The 21945-nt window shown below is 42.5% G+C and overlaps 3 protein-coding genes across 14 annotated transcripts in view; 1 reads left to right on the forward strand and 2 right to left on the reverse strand.

Moving 5' to 3' along the window:
• HYI (hydroxypyruvate isomerase (putative)) overlaps positions 1–8317 on the reverse strand; it is a 142238-nt gene extending 133921 nt beyond the window's left edge. The window contains exons 1-2 of the mRNA XM_079980518.1: positions 8187–8317; positions 3281–3375 (exon numbers count right to left, since the gene is read on the reverse strand). Of these exons, the coding sequence (XP_079836644.1) occupies positions 3281–3375; positions 8187–8302 (211 nt within the window). The 5' untranslated portion in view covers positions 8303–8317. The remainder of the gene's footprint in view (positions 1–3280; positions 3376–8186) is intronic.
• Positions 1–21945, reverse strand: part of MED8 (mediator complex subunit 8) — a 299444-nt gene that overhangs the window by 246811 nt on the left and 30688 nt on the right. The gene's annotated exons all lie outside the window — the stretch shown is intronic.
• Positions 13018–21945, forward strand: part of PTPRF (protein tyrosine phosphatase receptor type F) — a 478221-nt gene continuing 469293 nt past the window's right edge. For 5 of the 12 annotated variants that reach the window (XM_079980216.1, XM_079980222.1, XM_079980226.1 and 2 more), the window contains exon 1: positions 14086–14267. The gene's annotated coding sequence lies outside the window, so the exon portion shown is untranslated. Of the gene's footprint in view, positions 13572–14085; positions 14268–21945 lie in introns of those variants that run through there. The other 7 variants (XM_079980223.1, XM_079980225.1, XM_079980224.1 and 4 more) reach the window with 3 other exon arrangements.

The following is a 21945-nucleotide window of genomic DNA, read 5'->3' on the forward strand; positions in this document are numbered from 1 at the left end:
TTGGTTACTGCTGACCTGAGACAGGGCCAAACCAACAGCTCCCACACTATTCCCTCTTCCTCAAAGCCATCTACTTCTATTATTCAATTTTCAAATGGTTAAGCTATTAATATTTAGGAACTGAATGTGCACAAAAACCCTTTTGCTGTTTGTTTATTTGGATTAAAATTGTGGTAGCTCCATGCTATGGATCTATGACAGAGTAAATAGGGTATACATGATAAAGAGTGCTACTTTCCAAAAGCCAAATTAAAGTAGGCACTGGCATTAATTAACATAAAAGCATTTCCTTTCCCCCTTCTTATCTCATACAGAGCACCAACAGAATTGCTTTAAAAATCTGACCATAGTCAGGGAGCTGATATGCTGAGCCAGCCTGCTGTTAGCCCATTAGTATTAAAACATTGTTTTCTTGTGCTCCAATTTGTCTGTCATATCTGCCTGTTGCCTTTTATTTATATGGTAAGATCTTTAGCAGAGACTGATAGTTGTATTCAGAGGACATTGGCCATGACTACAAACTCAGTTATTACCATTATAAATTTAATTGACTGAGTTTCTTTCCATGCAGCAAGCACCAGGATTTTCAAGCACTACCTGTCTGTCCACCGGCTTCCACAGAGGATTAGACTTCAGGGAGATGTGAGCTTCTATTTCTCATCTTATAAATTGATTGAAAGCTCTGAATGGAGGGGTGGGGCTACTTTCCAGATCAGTTTCCTTATAGGACTTGATCAGGGCAGAAGACAAGCATCTCAGTCCCAGGAAAAGATATCCTAATGTGTTGTTGATGCAGATGCATTTGTGGATGTCAATGCTCATCTGAGCTTAACTGAATTCACATGCGTAGGCAAGTTTTGTTGGTCACCAGAAGCAGTCACATCAGGGTAATGGGTGCCAGAGTGTTGGCACAGCTACTTATGGGCCTTCTCACCTACTAAGGATGCTGGGGTTAAATGAAGCACTCCCCATTTTCTCATTGGCCCGATTACATCGCTACCTATTCCAAGTGAAGCTGCCTGTGACATCTTTGTTTTACCTTAGTTCAGCTTCTTTAACGAGTTTCTCATCCTGCTTGTCCCAAACTAAAGAGGGCAATTTCATCAGAATACTTATCTCTTTTAATCTTATTAATTATGTGTGTGACATTAAGATGTAATGCTTCCATCACCATTAAAACGCCACATTCTCAGCTTTTCCCCCTCTAACGAGTAGACAGTACCCAGATGGCACAATCTCATTTTCCATTTGCTGCTGTGACCAAACTACCTTTGCAAATGTAGGGACTATACTCATTAATGGAGAATAGGAATACCAACAGCTGTTAGCTAAGGGCCACTTCACACGCTACATGAAGATAATCTCTGCATAGGAAAATATATATTTTACAAGGCAGGATCACTGTATGGCCCTGCTACTCTGGTGGCTACTACTTCAGGGCTACTGCCAATGTAACCTAGTAACCATCCTGTGCATACCTAGCAACGATGTCAGAGGCACAATAGCTGCAGAAATATGTGCCAATATAAAAACATCAAAAGACATTCACACAGCACTCTTGGTAGTTTGCTGCATCTCGTGAATCATGAGCTTGCTTGCTGCCACTGCCCCATATTGGCAATGTAGGGAAGGCACCAATCAGTGGAGAGCGACGGGCCAGGATACCATCCAATCTGGCATTCACATACCCCACACACAATTCACAACAGGGCAGACATACACCACAGTGCCTTTTCCAGCAGAGGCCACCATGGTGCAACGAGCTGGCAAATATGACACTTATCGTCCCAAACACCAGAGCTGTGGAAAGGGGTTTGAATCTCCTGGCAGCACAAACACACACAGCCTGCAAACAGGCCAGACAGGATTGCCATTCTAATCACAACTATATAGCCCAGTGGGTAAGAATCTTGCATGTAGAAAGTACTGGTTTTCTAGGATAATGATTTGATTGTCACTGTGGATATAATGCTCCATGACAGTTTAAATTCTCTTGAAATGCTCTACACAATACAGATCTATTGGTGTCCCTGTATGGGGGTGGGGACAAGCTTTTTGCAAGGAAGAGACAAGAAAGAACAGAAACGATAGGAAGCTCAGAGGAATAAAATAAACACTAGGATCTACATGGGAGCCAAGTGGTAAATAGTACTGCAGAAGGAATAGGATATATGGATTCACATCCTGCAACAGCAGTGGTGAGGAACCTGTGGCTCTCCAGATGTTGCTGGAATCCAAGTCCTATCTGCCCCAGCCAATGTGCAATGGATTAGGGGCAGAGTTCTCTCGCATTTTCTGGAGTGTCACACATTCTCAACCCTGGTGCTACAGGGAGATGCTGAAATTATCACTGTAATACGAAAGTTAATCTGCCACCAACAATAGTGAGATGCAGAAGAGAGGGCAGCATTACTAGAGCCCAAACCTCTCACTTAATGGAGCAGCTCCCTAACAACACAGTCACATTTACAATGAGACTTCGTAGTTTCCCAGGGCCCAGAACATGACTTGCTGCCTTCTCTTCCTACATCCATGGCACCCAGGAAACACAGCCATACAGAGCAGAACTGAAGAAACCCCAAGATGGTCTACCTAGCTCTTTTGCATGGGTCTGAGCCAGCGAAATGATCAATCAGAGCTGCAAGGACCAATAGCCTCATTCAGGCAACTATCCCAGGATTATTTGCACAATTAATACATCTCATCCTGCCATGCCTCCTGTTCACCTGCACCCCTCAGCAGATTTAGTATATATTCTCTCCCCACCCCACTCCCCTCACCTCATGTAGAGTAAATGGCTATAACACTGTCTCCACTGACTATTCTGCTCCATGTGCCCTGGGTCATATACAGTACTGCAAGGAAATTGAGTAACAAGTGCTTGGCCAGTTCTATCAAAACAACAGAGTGAAATGTGTTCACCAGCAAAGTTAGTTGTGCTCCCCATGATAGAAGCTTGCCTGCATTTGATGTTTTATTGCCAATAGGGCTCCATTTCCACAACCTGTATACTGAATCATTGACGGTATAAAAGACACTGTTATCACATGTAAACTATGGGAGTGATATTTAACCAGCTAACACTTTCAATATTATAGGGCAAGGTATATGTGTGTATATATATGTGTGTACACACATATATGGGGAGTGAGAGAGAGAGGAAGGAAGGAAGGAAGGAAGGAATACTACTTTCAATGATCAGGGAAGATTCTACTAGTTCGAGGGCTGAGATAAACTGGGTGTTTCACTTTGATTGTACGTTTTCCCTTCCCTGGTTTACCTGCATGGGGTGCCTTGTTCTTGCAGTCCCAGTTGCAGCTGTGCTCTAGGGTTCCTGGCAGGTTTTTGCATTTGGATTCCAGAGGTGTACGGGTTCTGAAAAGGAGAAGACATAGGTTAGTACAGTGGTACCTCAAGTTCCAAATGCCTCAGGTTACAAACTCCGCTAACCTGGAAGAGTTACCTTGAGTTGAGAACTTTGCCCCAGGATGAGAACGGAAATCGTGTGCCAGCGGCCCAACAGCAGCAAGAGGCCCGATTAGCGAAAGCACGCTTCTTGTTAAGAACAGTTTCAGGTTAAGAACGGACCTCCAGAACGAAATAAGTTCGTAACTAGAGGTACCATTGTAATATGTTCTTTTCACTTGGCTGTAAATCTTGACTCACTGTTGTTAGTGCAAGTGCCCTTTCACCAGAGTACCTGTCACCTCTTTTTAAGGCATAGCATTATGCCATCACAAAAAGCTGCATCAGGTAGCCTGAAGGCAGGAACACACCCTGAGTGAGCATAGGATTCCACTCTTTTGCTTCATCCACTTTTCCTCTTTTCGTAAGCATTGCTCTGTGGGGATAAGGCTGCACTAGTCTCTTGTCTACACTAGTGTTATCTCCCCCCCCCCCCCGCCCCATGAGCAAGTCATTGTCCTCTGCTGGTATAAAGTGCTGCAAAGGGTGTTGCTGAGTGTTGTGTTTGTGTGCACCACAAGTACATTGATCATGCTGTTGCCTGCAACAGTATTCGCACTACTGCACTCCTGGCCTGAAAAACAGTTAAATAGGACTTCAATGCATTCCAGTAAACTTCTGTGTTTAGTGAGAGAGAGGCAGAGATTATTTCCATATGGGAACACAGGGACCTGACTTCTAATGCTCAGTACCATCTAAGCTACAGTACTATCTCCATCTAGCTCAGTATTGTCTACACTGACTGGCAGCAGCTCTCCAGCATTTCAGACAGGGAATCCCAGCAACCCAGTATCCAGAATTCTCTGCAGGAAAAACATGCTTTGAATGTGTTCTAAAGCCACATTTTTCTAGCATGCCCAGCTTGTCAGTGGCTAGAACACATGCATTATATGCAGAAGGTTCTAGGTTTAATTCCTGGCATTCCCAGATAGGGCTGGGAAAGACCCCTGCCTGAAATCCCGAACAGTTTCTGCTAGTTAGTGTAGACAAACCTCCCCCAACCTGGTGACTTCCAAATGTTTTGGACTACAATTCATATCAGACCCAGCCAAGACAGGAGTGCCGGCTTGGGCTGATTTGAGTTACAGTCCAAAACATCTGGAGGGCATCAGGTTAGGAAAGGCTGGTTTGGACAACAGGGAACTAGATGGACCAGTTTGATATAAAAGTACTTTACTACATTCCTATAACTGTTTACACACATCCCTTCACACTTTGCGTGCCTACCATTGGCAAACATTGGTGGATCATCAGTGTGACCTAGCTGCCCTGTAAACGCTTTAAGTTATAGTGTAAATAAGGACGATATACCACTAAGTGGTAAAACTGGAAAACCCTAGGTGAAGCAACAGCTCTTATAGGCAGTAATTAGACATTTTTGAAATTCAATATTTAGAAATACAAGGTTGTATTAATACTTGGTTGTGTGACCAGGCTGATTGTCTATACTGTACTTGATATTGTGCAGTATATGTTTGTACAGTATATGTTTCATGTTAAGATGGTTATTCAGCGACTAATGCATCCAACATTCTTTTCTCCTTGTTCCCCACCATTCACTTCGCCATAGAACACACAGTCCTTGACATCCAGACACAGCCAGTTCCCTTCCAAGCCACCTAAGTCTTGTTATCTGGAGTCTTTGGTTTCTGGGAGGGGGCTTGAAAACATTGATAAGGACCTGGTTCTTTGCTGCCACTGATACTGGAAGATGAGTTACTCATTTTGTGTATCTAGGGCTTCAAAGGGCTAGCTCCCACCCTACTATCTGCAGATTATGCTAATAAAAAGTGACGAGAACTCGCTAGCCATCCGTAAATAATCAGTCTCACACCATGATGGGTTGCAGAAATCTGGCCGCAGCTCTCTCTAGAAGCTGCTGGAGCACAGCCTTTATTGTGTGTCCGCGAAAAGATACAAATTCAAGGAGCGAGAGCTTTGCCTCAGTCAGCAGATAAAAGACAATACAATACATTAGTCTCATGTTCTCACACCAGACCACGTATTTGATCATGCTATGCTACGTGGACCAATCATTGGATGGCATGAGCTCTCCACGCGTTGATCATGCTCCAAGCAATGGTTTCTGCTATGAAATCATCCTTGCAATAATGAACTTTTGCCCATGCTCTTATGGACAAATGACCATATTCCCACAAAAAAGAAAATCACAATTACATTGTGGAAATTGATGGTGCATGCAAAACATTGAATACTTGGTGCTGTTCAGATCATCCCTTAGAAGAACTGGAAAACACATGTCACAAAGGCATTATTTAAATGTTTGGTATGGAACAAATTCTACGGAAGGGGAGTCAAGAAGGATTGGGGAAATGGCTGTAAAATCAGTGTAGGAGCATGTGCTTCGCATGCAAATGGTCTAAAGTTCAATCCCCAGTAGGGCTGGGAAAGTCCCCTGCCCTTAACCATGGAGAGCCACTGGCAGTCAGTGAGCTAGATTGATCAACAGTCTGACTTGGTACAATGCAGCTTCCTGTGTTCCTATGTAAGAAACAGAGGTCTCCAGTCTTTAATAAAAGACTGCGGTAAAGGTAAAGGTAAAGGTACCCCTGCCCGTACGGGCCAGTCTTGACAGACTCTGGGGTTGTGCGCCCATCTCACTTAAGAGGCCAGGGGCCAGCGCTGTCCGGAGACACTTCCGGGTCACGTGGCCAGTGTGACATCGCTGCTCTGGCGAGCCAGAGCCGCACACGGAAACGCCGTTTACCTTCCCGCTGGTAAGCGGTCCCTATTTATCTACTTGCACCCGGAGGTGCTTTCGAACTGCTAGGTTGGCAGGCGCTGGGACCGAGCAGCGGGAGCGCACCCCGCCGCAGGGATTCGAACCGCCGACCTTTCGATCGGCAAGCCCTAGGCGCTGAGGCTTTAACCCACAGCGCCACCTGCGTCCCTAAAGACTGCGGAGGAACGACAAATATAATTAATATGTAAAGAGAATGCAAAGAAAAACAGTAATTTACTTTCCGCCCCCAACATGTAAATCAAACCCGACAAACAATAAAATGTTTAGAAATAAACAGATGTTTAAAAATAGCCATTAAAATCAACAGACACATAACCAAACATTTCTGAACAACACAAACATTCCAGATGTAATTTATGATGAAAGGGTTGATTTTTGCAATGGGGCTGATATAAGACCATTTGTTTTATTCATATACCACTTCTCTACCACCATGGAACTCAAGGTAGTGTAAATATGATTCCTATGGTGTACCACAAATGCACTGGTCAGATTCTGACCTACTTAGCAAGGTTGCCCCATGATGACCCTCAGGGCTTGATTTAGGTAAACTAGGAAAGAGATAAATTAAGGTTCCTAAACTGCTAGCATATTGCAAAGCTAAGCAGGGTGATGTATAGTTTCAAACTAAATGGGGGGCTGTGTGTTGAGATTTCTGCATTCCACAGGGTTGAACTAGATGACCTGTGGATTCCCTTCCAACACAATGATTGTATGATTCTATGAAATAATCATGGTAGAGATCATAGAGGTTTAGCGGGCGAATGGAACATTAGCACACAATCCAATACACATCTACCGGTAATTTGAGGAAAGTTCTGCTGAGTGATACTTATTCCCAACATGTTTAGGGCTGCAGCCTCAGAGTGCAATACTATACTGCAGATCCAGTGGCTAAGGGAGCTTTAGGATATGGCAGAAACTGCACTAACTAGGGTTGCCATACGTCAGAAAGTAAAAACCAGGACACCCCAAAGTTGTTGAGCTTTTGTTTTTTACACCACCTTTCAGAAATCCCCCCGGATGTCAATTCCACCTTTGTCCAGGATGTATGGCAACCCTAACTAAAATGGCATATTTCTGGATACACCGTACCTCTGCCATTGGAGATATGCCCATTTAATGTTGTGGAAATACTAGCACTTCACCAGTGGTGGGACAAAATGGACATAGGAACATTAATGGATCATGAAAGGGAGAAGCAGACATATGCTGAATCATTTGCATCCCACAATTCCTGATTCCACTCTCACCCCAGCCCTCTGATAACTCCAGAGGAGGTTTTGTAATAAAACAGAACCTCAAAAGAGAGCACAACCCGCCATGCTGCCAACCTGGGAAATAAACCTAAGAACAAAGCATCTCACACAGGTATGGGGGAAATCCAAAGCAGAAATGCTGCAGGGGTCTGTCTCGCTTCCCTTGCCATATGTGTCAACAATGTCTTGGCCAAACTCCATTGCTGAAGCAATACTTCCTCCCCTCAGCATCAATGTATCCCATAGAACAGGAATTCCCAAACTGACCATCAATGGTTCACAAGCTCAGTTCAGGTGATCCACAGTATGCACATGCATTGCATTAAGTATTCATATTGATTTTAAATTGTATTTTAATTGCCTCTCATTACTTCTATTGTATTTTATTTTATTACAGTATGTAACATAATAAAATATGATATGTAAGAAATAAAAGATGCAATAAAATACAATTAAAAATCATACAGCATCTAGCACAGCACATTACAATTGCTACAGCAGGCAGAAAAAACAATTCAGTGGTCTGCCGAGACATTCAGCAATGTTCCAAGTGGTCCATGGGGGAAAACATTTGGCAAGCACTGTTACAGAGGGGGACACGAGTACTGATGCTGTGCTGAGATGAAACTTCCTGCTGGCCCTAAAGCTCCACAAGCAGGATGACAGAGTTCACACCACAAACTTTATTAACTACAAACCTGCTGAAGCAGTGCTCAGCATAGTTCAGGCTGGCCTCCATCTTTTCTCTGTCCTCACTGCCAATGAGAGGATCGAGGGGAGAGGGTATGGTGGAGAGAACATAGTACAGGGTCATGTTGATGGTGTTGCTTGAGAGAGTGTGCGCTTCATTAACTACAAACCCTGGTTTGACGTATCAATTGCTCAGTTTGAGGGGTCCTACATAACATGGAGTTTGCCTACAAAACTCTACAAAATGACTACAAAACCCTACAGAAGGTTTTGTGGGAATCCTAAATTTTGGTGTTTGTAGTTAATGAAGCTCACACCATAAATGTAGTAGGCATGGAGGGCTGGTCACCACCCATCCCAGGCACCCCATTCCCATTGAAGCCAAGGCTGGCCAAACACTCTACAGTATTTGCTTTTCCTGGGGCTTGCCCCTTTGGCTTCACTTCTGTTATCTTTCTTGCTCTCTCATCCACACTTGCAAAAGGACCCATTCATTGATAAGTGTGCCATTTCCCAGTTGGGACTCTGGTTGGTGCATTGGGTATGTGTGTGTGTGTTGTCTGGGTTGCTTCCTACAGCTTTCCCATTGCTTGTTTGTGTTCCCTGCATGTAATCTAAGCACATTCCTTTACCCCTGTTGGGACTTGAATTGATGAACAGCCTAGGACCTGGGTATTTGTGCCTTTACTGGGTGTGCCACATTTGAAAGTAATGTTTATGGTGCTTATGGTAGTACACTGTGACAAGATGTACCCTGTTGCATGTATTGGCCCCCTCTCTGCTGTCCTGCTGGGCAGGAGCATTTTGCTGTGTTCACCCAACAATTAGTGGGAATTAGTAATGACACTGCTATTTATGTTTGGGGGCGTAGCTGGCATAGTTGCACTGTTGAAGGGAAATTCCCCACCAGGGTAGAAATCATATATTGAACAGATGGAAAACTCTTTAACTTGAGTAGACTGAAAGCAAAGAGTAAGGTTACCATAACTTCCGTCATAGAACTTCAGTATGCTGATGACAACATAGTGTTTGCACACTCAGAGGATGACCTCCAAACCATCCTACATAGCTTCACAGAAGCTTACGAAAAGCTTGGCCTATTGCTCGACATCCAAAAAACCAAAGTGCTGCACCAACAAGCACAAAACAACCCCTCCGCAGTGCCACAAATCCAATTTAATGGTGTAATGTTGGAAAATGTTGATCACTTCTCGTACCTTGGCAGCTATTTTTCCACAATGGCCGACATTGATGCTGAAATTCAGCACTGCCTGAGCTCTGCGAATGCAGCTTTCTCCTAAATGAAGTGCAAAGTACTTGAGGACCAGGACATTGGCAGGGAAACTAAACTGCTTGCTTAATACCAAAATGCTATTGTACTACCAACCTTATTGTATGATTGTGAAACATGGGCCACTTATAAATGCCGTCTCCAACTCCTTGAAAGATTCCATCAACAGTGTCTCTGAAAATTTTTACATATCACTTGGGAAGACAAGTGATATATAATGCCAGTGTACTGGAAGAAGCAAAGATCACCAGTGTCAAAGCAATGATTCTTCAACATCAACTTTGTTGGACTGGTCATGTTACGCGGATGCCTGATTATCGTCTTTGAAAGCAACAACTCTATTCCGAACTTTAAAATGGAAAGTGTAATGCTGGTGGGTCAACAAAAGAGGTTTAAAGACTCTCTCAAGGCAAATCTATAAAAATGTAGTATAAACACTGACAATTGGGAAACACTGGCCTGTGAGCACTTCAATTGGAGAACAGCCTTTACCAAAGGTGTCATGGGCTTTGAAGACACTCAAACTCAGGACGAAAGGGAGAAACGTGTTAAGAGGAAGGCACGTTTGGCAAACCCTCACCTTGATCAACTCCTGCTCGGAAACCTATGTCCCCACTGTGGAATCCAGAATTGGCCTCTACAGTCCCTTACAGACTCACTGTTAAGACTATGTTCATGGAAGACAATCTTACTCAGCTCCGAGTGATCGCCAAAGAAGAACTGTCCGATGATTTTTTTACTGGGTGTATATAGGATACCAGCTAAATCACACTGAGATTGTGGCAGCATAAGTGGACCCATAGGAATGGTTGGTCCACCATTAGTTTCGTTTTTTCTTTATTCAAAGCAAAACCTGATACCCTTCCAAAAACATGGGAGATCAAGAGAAAAAGGAACTGGTAGAAAAATTTGGATTACAAATTGTAAAAAAAGTGAAATATTTAGGAATACAAATAACAATGAAAAATATAAATTTGTTTGAAGATAATTATAAAAAAATTTGGGAAGAAACAAAAAGAGAAATGGAAACTTGGACAAGATTGAAATTAACACTCTGGGGTAGAATTTCGGCTATTAAAATGAATATCTTACCAAAGCTTCTGTTCCTTTTTCAAATGATTCCCATAATAGGTAAAGATGATTGTTTTAAAAAATGGAAAACGGACCTAACAAAGTTTATATGGCAAGGCAAAAAGCCACGGATCAAACATAAATTATTAACCGACATAAAAGAGCGGGGAGGTTTTGGACTCCCAGACCTGAGACTATATTACGATGCGGCATGCTTTACTTGGATCAAGGATTGGATCAAATTGGATAACAGTGACATTTTGGATTTGGAGGGATGGAACAACAGATATGGTTGGCATGCCTATCTAATTTATAACAAAGTGGCAGTCCATAAAGAATTTCTAAGCCACGTAATTAGAAATGCATTATACAAGGTCTGGGTGAGACATAGAAGGTTGTTAGAACTGAAAACCCCATTGTGGGTCTCACAGCTAGAAGTAATATCAGTAAAAAAGAAAAATACTATAGGAAGAATGGCAACATACCAGCAGCTCCTAAAGGAAGAACAGGGCCAATTAAAACTAAGACCATACGATGAGGTGACCCAATACTGTACCACATGGTTACAATATCGCCAAATTGCACAAATATTCAACCAGGATAAAGTAATAGGATTTGAAAAAGAAGAATCAAAATTACAAAAAGTAATGTTACAAAACTCAAAAATATATATATCCAAAACGTATAATTTATTATTAGAATGGGAATTAAAGGATGAAGAAGTAAAAGAAGTTATGATTAAATGGGCATGTGACATAGGATATGTAATTCGGCTGGACCAATGGGAGAAATTATGGAAATATGATATTAAATTCACGGCATGTTATACAATAAGAGAAATTTTATGAAAATGGTGTACCAATGGTACTTAACTCCGGTAAAATTGGCTAAAATTTACAAATTAAAATCGAATACCTGTTGGAGATGTAAAAAAGAAATAGGAACAATGTTTCACATGTGGTGGGAATGCTGACCTATTAAACAATTCTGGAATGAAATCTATGAAGAACTCAAAAAGATGTTTAAAATATCTTTCAGTAAAAAACCAGAGGCATTCCTTTTAGGTTTAATTACAAATGATATCCCCGAAAATCAAAGAAAAGTATTCCTTTATACAACAACAGCTGCCAGGATGCTTATAGCTAAAAACTGGAAAGGCAGAGAAATCCATCAGTGAAAGATTGGCAAATTAAATTTTGTGAATACATAAATCTGGCAAGACTCACAGCTTACATAAGGGGACAATCGGACCAGAAATTATTAAAAGAATGGGGTTGTGCTAAAGAGTGTATGAAAAAACATTGTTTTGGAGTAAGTATATTGGTATGTAATGAATGATGCTTTACAGGGTTAAAGAAAAAGAAAAATGGTGTAAAAAAAAGTACAAAGGTGGAAGTAATCTAATTAGACACAACAATACAGTAAGGGTAAATTTTTTTGAGGTCTTAGAACAAAGGAAGGAAGTCCATTTGTGTTTATGTATGTAATGATATGTTTTTTTTCTGTAGATGTGTGCTTTTTCATTTTTGTTTAGTTTAGTTTTGTTTCCTTTGGTTTTTTTCCCCTTTTTTCTGTTTTTTTTGTATGTTCCGGGTTTTTTTGTTTGTATAGTATTATTTTGGATTCAATGTTTGCTATTTTTTGTTTTGATTCTGCATTGAAAATAAAAAAAATTTTTTAAAAAGGATTGGTTGGTCCATATTTTATTTTGCTTTCAAGCTGGGGAAACTCAGCCAGATGGGCGGGGTATAAATAAATTATTATAATTATAATTATTATAAGCTGCTGCTGCTCAAATTCTGCTTCTTCTTACTTGTCTCCATCCCTCTCTTTTTTCTTGTCGTCTCCAGCTCTTTCATTTCAAAGACAGTTTAAGATGTGGCTCTCCAAGTGTATGCCTGCCAATATCTTTTGGCCTCAAGGCTAGACATGCCCCAACAAGCATGGAAGTGTATAACACAAGTTGAGAGGCTTAGATTTATTTATTTTTTAAAAAAAGACTGGTTAAAAATGCGCAACAGTGCAATTTTCATTAATGATGGATGTTTTAATTATTTATTTGCACATCCCAACATGGTGGCAGTGGGGAGGGGGGCCGAGAAGAGAATAGACAGTACACTGAGAAGCTAGTACGATATGGTAAAGAACATTTTCAGGGAAACTTTCCCCTTCCCCAGGAACCTTGACGAAGAGGGTTGCCGACTTGCCTACCGTACTTCCTTACCTGTCTCTGCTGGAGAGGGTTGTGCAGGCGGGGCTGGAGAGTTCAGGCAAAGACCAGTGGGGAAGCAGCTCCGCCTCCAGCCGGTCTCGCGAATAAGGAGGTGGAGTTGCCGAGTCCAAGCTCAAGAAAAAGGTGGTGTCGGGTGTGTCTGAGTCCGGCCTCTTTCAGATTTGCTAACCTTTAGCCCTGGGGCCGCAGAGCAGTTCACACCTATTCTGACTAAGATGACATGACTCAGTATAGGAGGCGGGTGGGGAGAGGGAGGCGGAGATCATTTGACGACGGCAGCACTTTTGTACAGGAGAGTTTGCCTCGCTCAACAATCCCGGGGCAGTTGTGCACGATACCTGACCCTCACAGTGTAAACAAGCCCCTCCCAATCTCTTCGGGTGAGGGGCGGGAGGACATCAGGGTCCGCACGAAATAAAATAGGCGGAAAGCGCGGGAGCTGAGCAGAGGGTTGCAACAGGAAGAATTATCTGAAAGACGGGTGAGGTGGTGGTGGGGGATACACAGCTGAAACCGGGATCTTCTGGAGGCGGGAAGTAGCTGCTGCGGAGCTTTAATGGTGTCGATTCTGTGGCAGAGGGTGAAGCGGCTTTCGAGAGAGGAAGCCGACAAATGGTGAAGGAGAGAGAGACGGCGCGAAGTGTCTCCTGGAGTGTGCGTGCATAATCTTTACACCGGGGGAGCCGGATTCTATTCCAAGCAGGTTTACTCGGAAGTCAACCCCGCGGGTCTTCCTCGCAAGAAAAGCACAGGATAGTCGGGCGAGCGACAAATTCTAGGGGCACGACCCCATGAGTGGTGAGTTTCTGAGAGGAACCTGGAGAATTTTGACGCGGGGGGGGGGCGCATAGTGAAGAAGAGTGTCGGGGCACATCAACTCTCTTTGCACATTAACTCGGCGTTAGCTGGAGAAAGGCTGCGTGCAAAATGTGTTTGCGTGTGAATGGGAGGTGGGGGGGGAGAGAGGAGGAGGTCGAGGTGAACCGAGTGGTCGTAGTCGGTTGCGCGAGGAGAGCTGCGAGGAACGCGGAGTGACGGTGAGGCGGCGGCGGGGTGGGGGCGCGCGAAGAGAAAGAGGCGCAGCAGCCCAATGGGGGGGTAGGTGGGGGTGTCAGGGGCGCGCGAGAGGAGGAGGAGGAGGAGGAGGGGTCGGCGGGCGGGCGCGAGGCACTCCTGGGCTCTGCGGGCGGGCTGGTTGGTTGGTTGGTTGGTTAGGTGGCTCTGGGCACGCGCGGCGCGGGCCTGCTGAGGCGGGTTGGCTGTGCTGGCGGCTCTTCAGGCGGGCGCGCGCGGACTGGGCGGGAGCTCGTGCGAGGGAAGGGAGCGGAGGGGCTCCGGGAGCTGCCGGTGTGTGTGTGAGAGAGAGAGAGCGCGCGCGCGCGCGTGTTCACGGAGAAAGAAAGAGAGAGAGACGGTGGCGAAGCCCGGCGCCAGCGGCTAGTTGGCGGGTCGGAGCGAGGCAGCATGCGGGTGGCGGCGCCCCGGGCGCGTGTGGTGAGTAGTTTCTTCGGCGTCTCACGGTCTTGCCGGTCACCCGCCGCCTGTTGAGTAGCGCGGGAGAAGGCTTGCCTTCGCTGAAACAAAAATACCTTACCGCTCCCCCCGTTGCCCACCGAGCCCTAAAGCTTCCTTCGAGGTGAGTTGCTCTGAATGCGCCGCCGCTTTCGCCGGGATCAACCTCGATCCCTGGGGCAGAAGCGCCTTCTTTCCCCTTCTTGCCCTGGGATTCTTCCTCCGCTCCCACAGCGGCAACTTGCCCTCCTCGGGGAGAAGAAACCTTTTGGACCCGATCCACTCTCGGTTAATGGAGTTGTGCGTGCAAGAGGGGGGAGGGGTTGTTGCCCAGTCCGTCTCTTACCTGCCGACGCCATTCTCACTTGATTCCTTTTCTTTTTTAAAAATACAAAAAATCCGGATTTCAGCTGAGGGTTCTTTCTCCTCCCCACTCCCCACCCCCACCCCCACCACCTGCACGGATTCTTGGCTGCTTTTTCCATGCTGGCCTCCATGTGTGCGTGTGTGTGTTTAGTTCATATTATTTATTACACGGAGACTTGCATTGTACCTGTTTTGGAACTGTTGCATGATACGGCATGTGTATGTTCTCCTCTCCGCCCTTCCTCGATTTGCATACTTTGTTCATGGTAGGCACAAAATGTAGAACTTTTTGTTTTAATCAAATGGTGGTGTTGGTTGTAGACACTAATTTAGAATAAAGAAATTCAAAGACCCTTCTTCCTGATCATGTGCTGAAAGAGTTGTTTTTTAGATTAAAAAGAAACCCTAATATGTGAAAAGAATAAGAATGAAAGCATCAAATGTCCAAATACTCTTGCAGCCTGGAAACATGAGGTTTGTTTTCCATGTTAATGAACGTGGCCTGGTGACCTTTCCCACTGGAAGACGTAATATACTGTGGTAGCGCCTGTAAGAAAATCAGTCTCGGTGTATATTTCCCCCCCAATGGCGTTTTGAAAAGGTGAAGAATAGACATGATCAGTCTGCCTGACTTCACCTGCGGTGCCTAGAACCTAAGACTTGCACGGTCAGGAATGTTGCCTTGCCTCGCCTGCTTCTCCACCCTGAAAGAAATGTTTAGAAATACAATCTTTTGGATTTGTCCCAGGTCTACCATACAGTCTGGAAAAGCGAAGCAGTGACACCACTCCAGTAAGAGCCTCGAAACCAGATGCTTTCAGAATGCCTGCTTCATCCTTTCAAATGGCAACCAAGAGTGTCGGGTTTTTTATTTCTTTGCTTTGTTCTTTTTGACTGCAGATTGATGGAAAGAAATGAGAGAGAAACAATGAGTTTCCTAGCTTTGGTCAGACTGGTTTGTGGTTTGTTGTTTTTTTTTTTTAAACTCAGACAGCTTTAGAAAGGTGCCTTTTTGCTTTAAAGTCTATGCTTTGTGCTCTGAGCTAAACATGGGGTAATTAGAAAACTACCTGAATCACATTTTTTCTCTGACAGTTGCTTATTAGCATTTATCATTTTGTTTGCTTCAAAGGAAGAAGTGGATAAAAATTATGGAGTGTTTTCTGTGTACTTAACATTAGCTTTTTTCTGTGATGCTGGTTTCTTTTTCTTGGAATAACATTTGTGTGGGAAAATGAGGCAATTAATTTTTTAAAAAATAAAATATAAATATGCAGCATGTTAAATAGTAGTTGGCAGGGAGTGTTAAAAGCTGAGCAAAGTTCCTCTACATGTCAGGGGCTTAGGTGCTGTTGTATTTTTCAGAGCCTTAGTATAGAATGAATACAGTGGTAGGTTTCCCTTCAGAGTTAGGTGAGAGAATATACCCTGCTACAATAAATTCCTTTTTTATTTCTCTTTTGCCACATTCAATCTCTGAGGTCTTCTAATATGCTTGTGCTCAAAATGTAAACTTTTGCCCCCTGTTGGACTGGCAGGAGTACTTTAGAAGAGAAGAAAAGGGCCCTTTTAAAATGCAAATGGTGTAGGCACTTTGTCAGCCAGCTCCCACTCAACCTGTTGGTTTCTTTTTAACTGAAGCAGTGACTGGCAGACTGTATGAAATCCCAAGACTGCTTCTGAATATCAGGAATGAGAGTAACATTTTCAGTTTTACACTTGCCAGTTGTTAAACACCTCATGCTGTTGGCTTTACATGGCTGTGCACAATCCTGAACTATGAATAAATTTGAGTTCAGTATTGTGCGGAGTAATGTAGCTGTGTGAAATATATTAACAGAATGAAGGGAAATGAATGCATGAAACCCTTGGTTATTTCCTTTATCAGTTGTTTCAGTTAAGCTGTTTCAGCTCTTGAAAGTGCAAACTAAGTATTCACCATAACGATTAAAACCATAAAAAATTCCACTCTTAAGAAACATGCATGCATGTAGATAACTTGTATGCACAAAGGGTGATGGTCCATGGCAATTACTTCAAAGAGTGCTTAGGATCATACTTATTATGATCATACATGTTATCAACTGTAGTTGTGCTGTCAAAATGGCCACTTGTCAAGTAGATAACTGAATTATACAGAGTGATTTGTTGAAGACATAGCTAATTTCTCAACCCATAGCTATCTTAATGTTCCCAGCGTTTTGCAATCTTTGAATATTGTTAATTCAGCCTTGTAGTTAGGAGGTGAACAATCCCAGTTCACAGCCTCCATAATGTTGCCCCAAGTTAACTGGTTACATTATGGAGGTTTTGCCCATGTCTGTCTTTGTCTCCTCAAAATTGTAGGAGGCTCCTGATTTTCTTTGGGCCGTTTTTGCTCACCACAAGTGAACAGGAAAGTGTTGAATTACAAGCATAAATTAACTTTGCCATGAAAATAATGAACAAATAGAGCACAATCCACCAGGAATGCTGTCTCATTCAAAGGAGTAAGAATGCAGGAACATAGATGTTCTTGAGTGCAACTTCAGTTAATTTATGTGAGACTTGTGCAGGGACAGTGCCTGGTTGATAGTCTTATATTTGCTTCCCTTAATAACCATATATGCTCATCTTTAAAAAGAAAATGCTACATGACAGTTTTAGATTGCCAATGCTGTAGGCTGCTTCTCCTTGTCGCTAGAGGCCCTGGGGTGACAATATCTTCATTTAAAAAACTACTTGATGTGCATAGCACTCATTATCTTGATGCTTGATTCACAGTGGCCAGGTTTATGTTGCTGTCAGTGTACTTTAATCCTTGGTTTATTACTTTGCCATGATGCCATTGTTTTAGCTGTGGTTCTGAGATAGTACTTACATTCAAGAGTGTGATCAACAAACTTAACTTTATCAATAAGAAATCAATGTAGCCTGTCATCACAACAGCCAACCTTGTGAACTAAGCAGTTATAAATCAGTGTTAGTTTATTTGTGTTTCCAGTAGGTTGTTTTTAACTCGCTAACTTTGAGGGTGACCTGCTTTGGCATTCCTCCCGTTTCTGGAAAAGGCATTCATAGCAAAGAGTTAAACAGCTTATGGACAAAGAGCTAATGCATCCCTTAGCGCAGAAGATTTTTATAATTCAGCTTGGTTATAAATATCGCCATATGCCTTTGTTTGCTTTTTTATGTACTGCTTACCCATGATAGTGTGCTGGCTTTTGGCAGAAACAGTAAAAGAAGTCATAGCCAGCCTTCCTCTGTTCTGCTGAAAGTGTCAGAATATTTAGCAAATAAAGCATGAACAATTCTGTATTGATGCCTTTTGGTTCACATGGGCTATAAGTAATGTTTGGATTGTTTTCATTCTGGTTTATTGTGGTGGTGCTCCTAAGAAAGTCTTACCAACATCTGTGTCTTTTGCCAGCAGCAGTTGTTGGAGAATGCGTCTCTGAGGAAGGAAAAATATAAGTGTAACAGAAAAAAGTCAGTTTTTGTGGGCTTTGAGAAGAATTGCTTAAAGAAGATGAGTATCAGCTGAGTTTTTGACCTTCTGTAAATCTACTTGTAATATAGGTTCATATATTTTCTTTGGAGTCTATATACTTAAATCTGCAAATAACATTGTTGGAGCCTGCTAATAGCATACTGCCAAAGCACAGTTTTTAGAATGTTGTCCCATTATACATCTCAATTTCAGTATTTCTTTTGCCAGCAAATGTTTCTAAAAGATGCAGAGCAACTTCTGTAAGGAACATATTGTTGTGGATCGTATTGACCTTCATTAGGCCCTAAATCTGGGACCTTTCTTTTCCCTGCCCCTGCAGTTATGTTACTGTAGACTTTAACTGATATCACCTAATCAGGAGTTTCCCCCAAAAGAAATGGATTCCTTGGATGTTACTTAAAGATACTTGAATAAGATGAGAGCTTACGTAAACTGTTTCAGCAGAGTGTGATTAACATGTTTGTGGCAGCATAGTGTGTAATCGACACTTTCATATACCGTGGCTTGCGTGATTATGAAAAGGTTGAGATGTGTATTTTATATGGTAATAGGATTGTAAACTTACAAACCCATCAAGTATTTGTTGGATCAGCTAAATACCACTAGACAGCAGTTTTCTGGACTTGTTAGTATATTATGAAGGGCAAACCTTTCTGCATTCCAATTTTACAATGGTTTCTAAAGTGCTTTTCAGAAGAGGCTAAGAGTTAAACTACTTAGTTCCCATTATGGAACACAAATATTATAATAATGGTAAAATGCTATATCTAAGATGTTAGGGGGAAATGCTGATGTGTAATGCTAATCCAGCACGGAAATATTAAGTGTCCCTTGTACAATGCAGGATAAGAGGATCACATAGTTTTTGAATCATAGAATTGTAGAGTTGGAAGGGACCCTGGGGGTCATCTAGTTGAACCCCCTGCAATGCAGGAATCTCAGCTAAAGTATCCATGACTGATGGAATAAATTGACAGTTATACTTGAAGTGGTATGCATCTAAAGAGTGCATTGCATGATTTGTGCAATAAAATGGTGTAATGCTTAATTTTTTTTATAGGTACCCAAAAATGGAGGTCTGAAGGCATAAATTCAGTAGTGTGGGGGCTTCTGCTGCAATCCTGATAATTCGCTTTTTATTTTTTCTAGCTCTTTGTCTTATAGATAACATGGGAGGATATTTTAAAATGCTCAGAAGAGATATGTCATATTGGACAACTACTGCTTGTTAAGAACCTGGTTTATTTCTGCTTGCTGCTTTACTGTTAGTTAAATATTAATTTAACTTGGATTTGCTCAGTGGATACCACAGTGGTTATCTCTACCTCGCCTTGAAAAACCTTGGGGCAGACTGCTTTAAACAATTCACATTTCTTAATCACGTTTTCACAAAATGTTGTCTTTTAATTACTGTTTATGCTCTGCTTTCTTAGTCAGCAGTTTTCACTTCTACTAAAACATTTCTTTCATCATTATTAAAAACATTGGCCAAGAAGTCATGGTTATTGCTACCTAGAATATTGTTCAGACTTTTTGCATGTGCAAAGCAGTCTCAAGTTACATTATCTGAATCAATGACTATGTGCCAACAGGGGAATGGGGAAATAATTGCAGTTTACAGAAAAGTGATGGCTGTTGCATTGAATTTCAGTTGTAGGTTTGCAGGTTTATTAATGTGTCTTACAAGTGGGAGTTGCAGTAAAATGTGGAATGCTCCTATTCAATGTCCTATTCAGCCATGCCTTCTGCTGCTATATCCCATTCCCTCTCACCCTTTGTTTTTCTATCCAACCCTCATAGCCAACACTTCATGGCCACTCAGTCTTCTGGCTTCATGGCATGCTCAGTTCCCCATGGGCTGTTTTCCGGAGCAGTTACTCCTTTAGTTTTTCCTCATGAATTTTGTTTTACTTCTTCACACCTTGTTGTTTCCCCAAGCCTACTCATACCTCCTGCTTGTATGTCTGTGATCCCGTTCTAGCTGTATAAGGCTAGCTATTTGGATGTGTTTGGCATTACAGTCATACCTCGGGTTGAAGTAGCTTCGGGATGAGCATTTTCGAGTTGCGCTCCACGGCGACCCGGAAGTAACGGAGCGCGTTGCTTCCGGGTTTCACTGCTTGCGCATACGCTCAAAATGACACTGCGAGCATGCACGGAAGCGGTGAATCGCGACCCGTGCGGACGTGGGTTGCGTTTGCTTCAGGATGCGAACGGGGCTCCGGAACGGATCCCATTCACATCCAGAGGTACCACTGTACGTAGTATGTAAAAGAGGGACTTGCAACAGAATGTTGCAGTGTGGCATGCTCCTGTTCAGACTGCTCCATTCCATTTCCTTTCCTGCTTGGCTTTCTGTATCTACTCCCAACTATTAGTGAGCATTCTGTGACCACTTGGCATGCTCAACCTTTATTGAGTTGCTTTTAGTTAAGTTTGTTTTTGAATTCCTGCAACCTCTGAGATTTTGCAAAGCTGCCTTATATGCTGTTATGCATGGATGGTTCCATTTTGGTTCCATTAGCATTGATATTCACAGATTAAATATCAGAAATAGAGGGATGATGATGATGTTTTGTTAACACTTTCATTAACTTGTATTAGACTTGACTTGATCAAGTTGGGCCCAGGAAAGACCTTTCAGCACAGTAGGATGGGTTGAAATGGCATGTAGTTGTGCATGTATGTTGAAATGGCACAACATGTATGTTCATTGCCTATTGATACCATTGAGAGCCCGGATGACATTTTATTAGGCATTCATTTTTTCTTCCCATTCTCCAAGGAGCATAGAGCAGTATACATGGCTCTTCTGATTTTAACTCCTCAGAATGATCCTTTGAGATTGGTTAGGTAGAGAGATTATGATTGGCCCTGTGAATTTCGTGGTTGAGTAAGAGTTTGAATCCAAATATACTTAGTGAAAGTTGAACACCAGTACAGCACACAGATTTTGAAAATGAAATATATCTGCATTTGGCAGGAATTTACCTAGGTCTCCTGTATGGCCAGTGTGAATTTTCTGTTATTGAACCATCTTTTCTTTTGATTAACATGTCTGTGTAGTAGATATATTTCTGGTTGGAATTGTTTTATTTCCTTGGAGTATTTTTTTCTCTTTGCTCTTTACTTTCATTTATTATGCATTTTGTTTTTATTTTGCATTTTTATGCTGTGAACAGCAAAACTGGGAGGAGCAACAGATGTGGCTTACCTTTAGACAGCAGGCTACATTCCAGCAAGATGTTTCTATGTACCTTTCTTTATCCAGGCAGGGAAGAGGCATTATTTGAGTTCAAGGACACTTCCAGGCAAGCAAAAGCATGTAAGGAGGGCTTGGAGCAGGACTTGGGAGGTATGGGGTCTGCGAAGAAGGAGTGAGATCTGGGGATAATGCTGAGGGTTGAATAGAGAGACCTGGAGTGTTGCATTTGGCCCCTGTACCTGAGATTCCTCACCTCTGCTCCAAAGCAAAGTGCTTTCACATACATGATAAATTATTATTATTATTATTTATTTAAAAAGTAAGTTTCAGAGCCAAAGAGGTTGGGCATAGGAGAGGGAGGAAGTTCAGGAAGAAGATAGCTGGAGTTAATTCTTGTCAAATAAAAATTGGAGTATTGGTTTCAGCATAACCTTGTAGGAGATTGGTGGTGAGTGGTTATTGTGTGGTGACTTACGTGTCCTGACCTGTTACATGGATTTTTTTTTAAAGTCTCTTTTTTTAGTGTAGGCATTTACAGAGTTCATATGCATGATCAAATAACTTGTGGTGTTCAGTTACACAGGTGTTATTTGGTCACA

This window comes from Podarcis cretensis, assembly GCF_951804945.1.
Source record: "Podarcis cretensis genome assembly, chromosome: 6".
NCBI classification, from domain to species: Eukaryota; Metazoa; Chordata; class Lepidosauria; order Squamata; family Lacertidae; genus Podarcis; species Podarcis cretensis.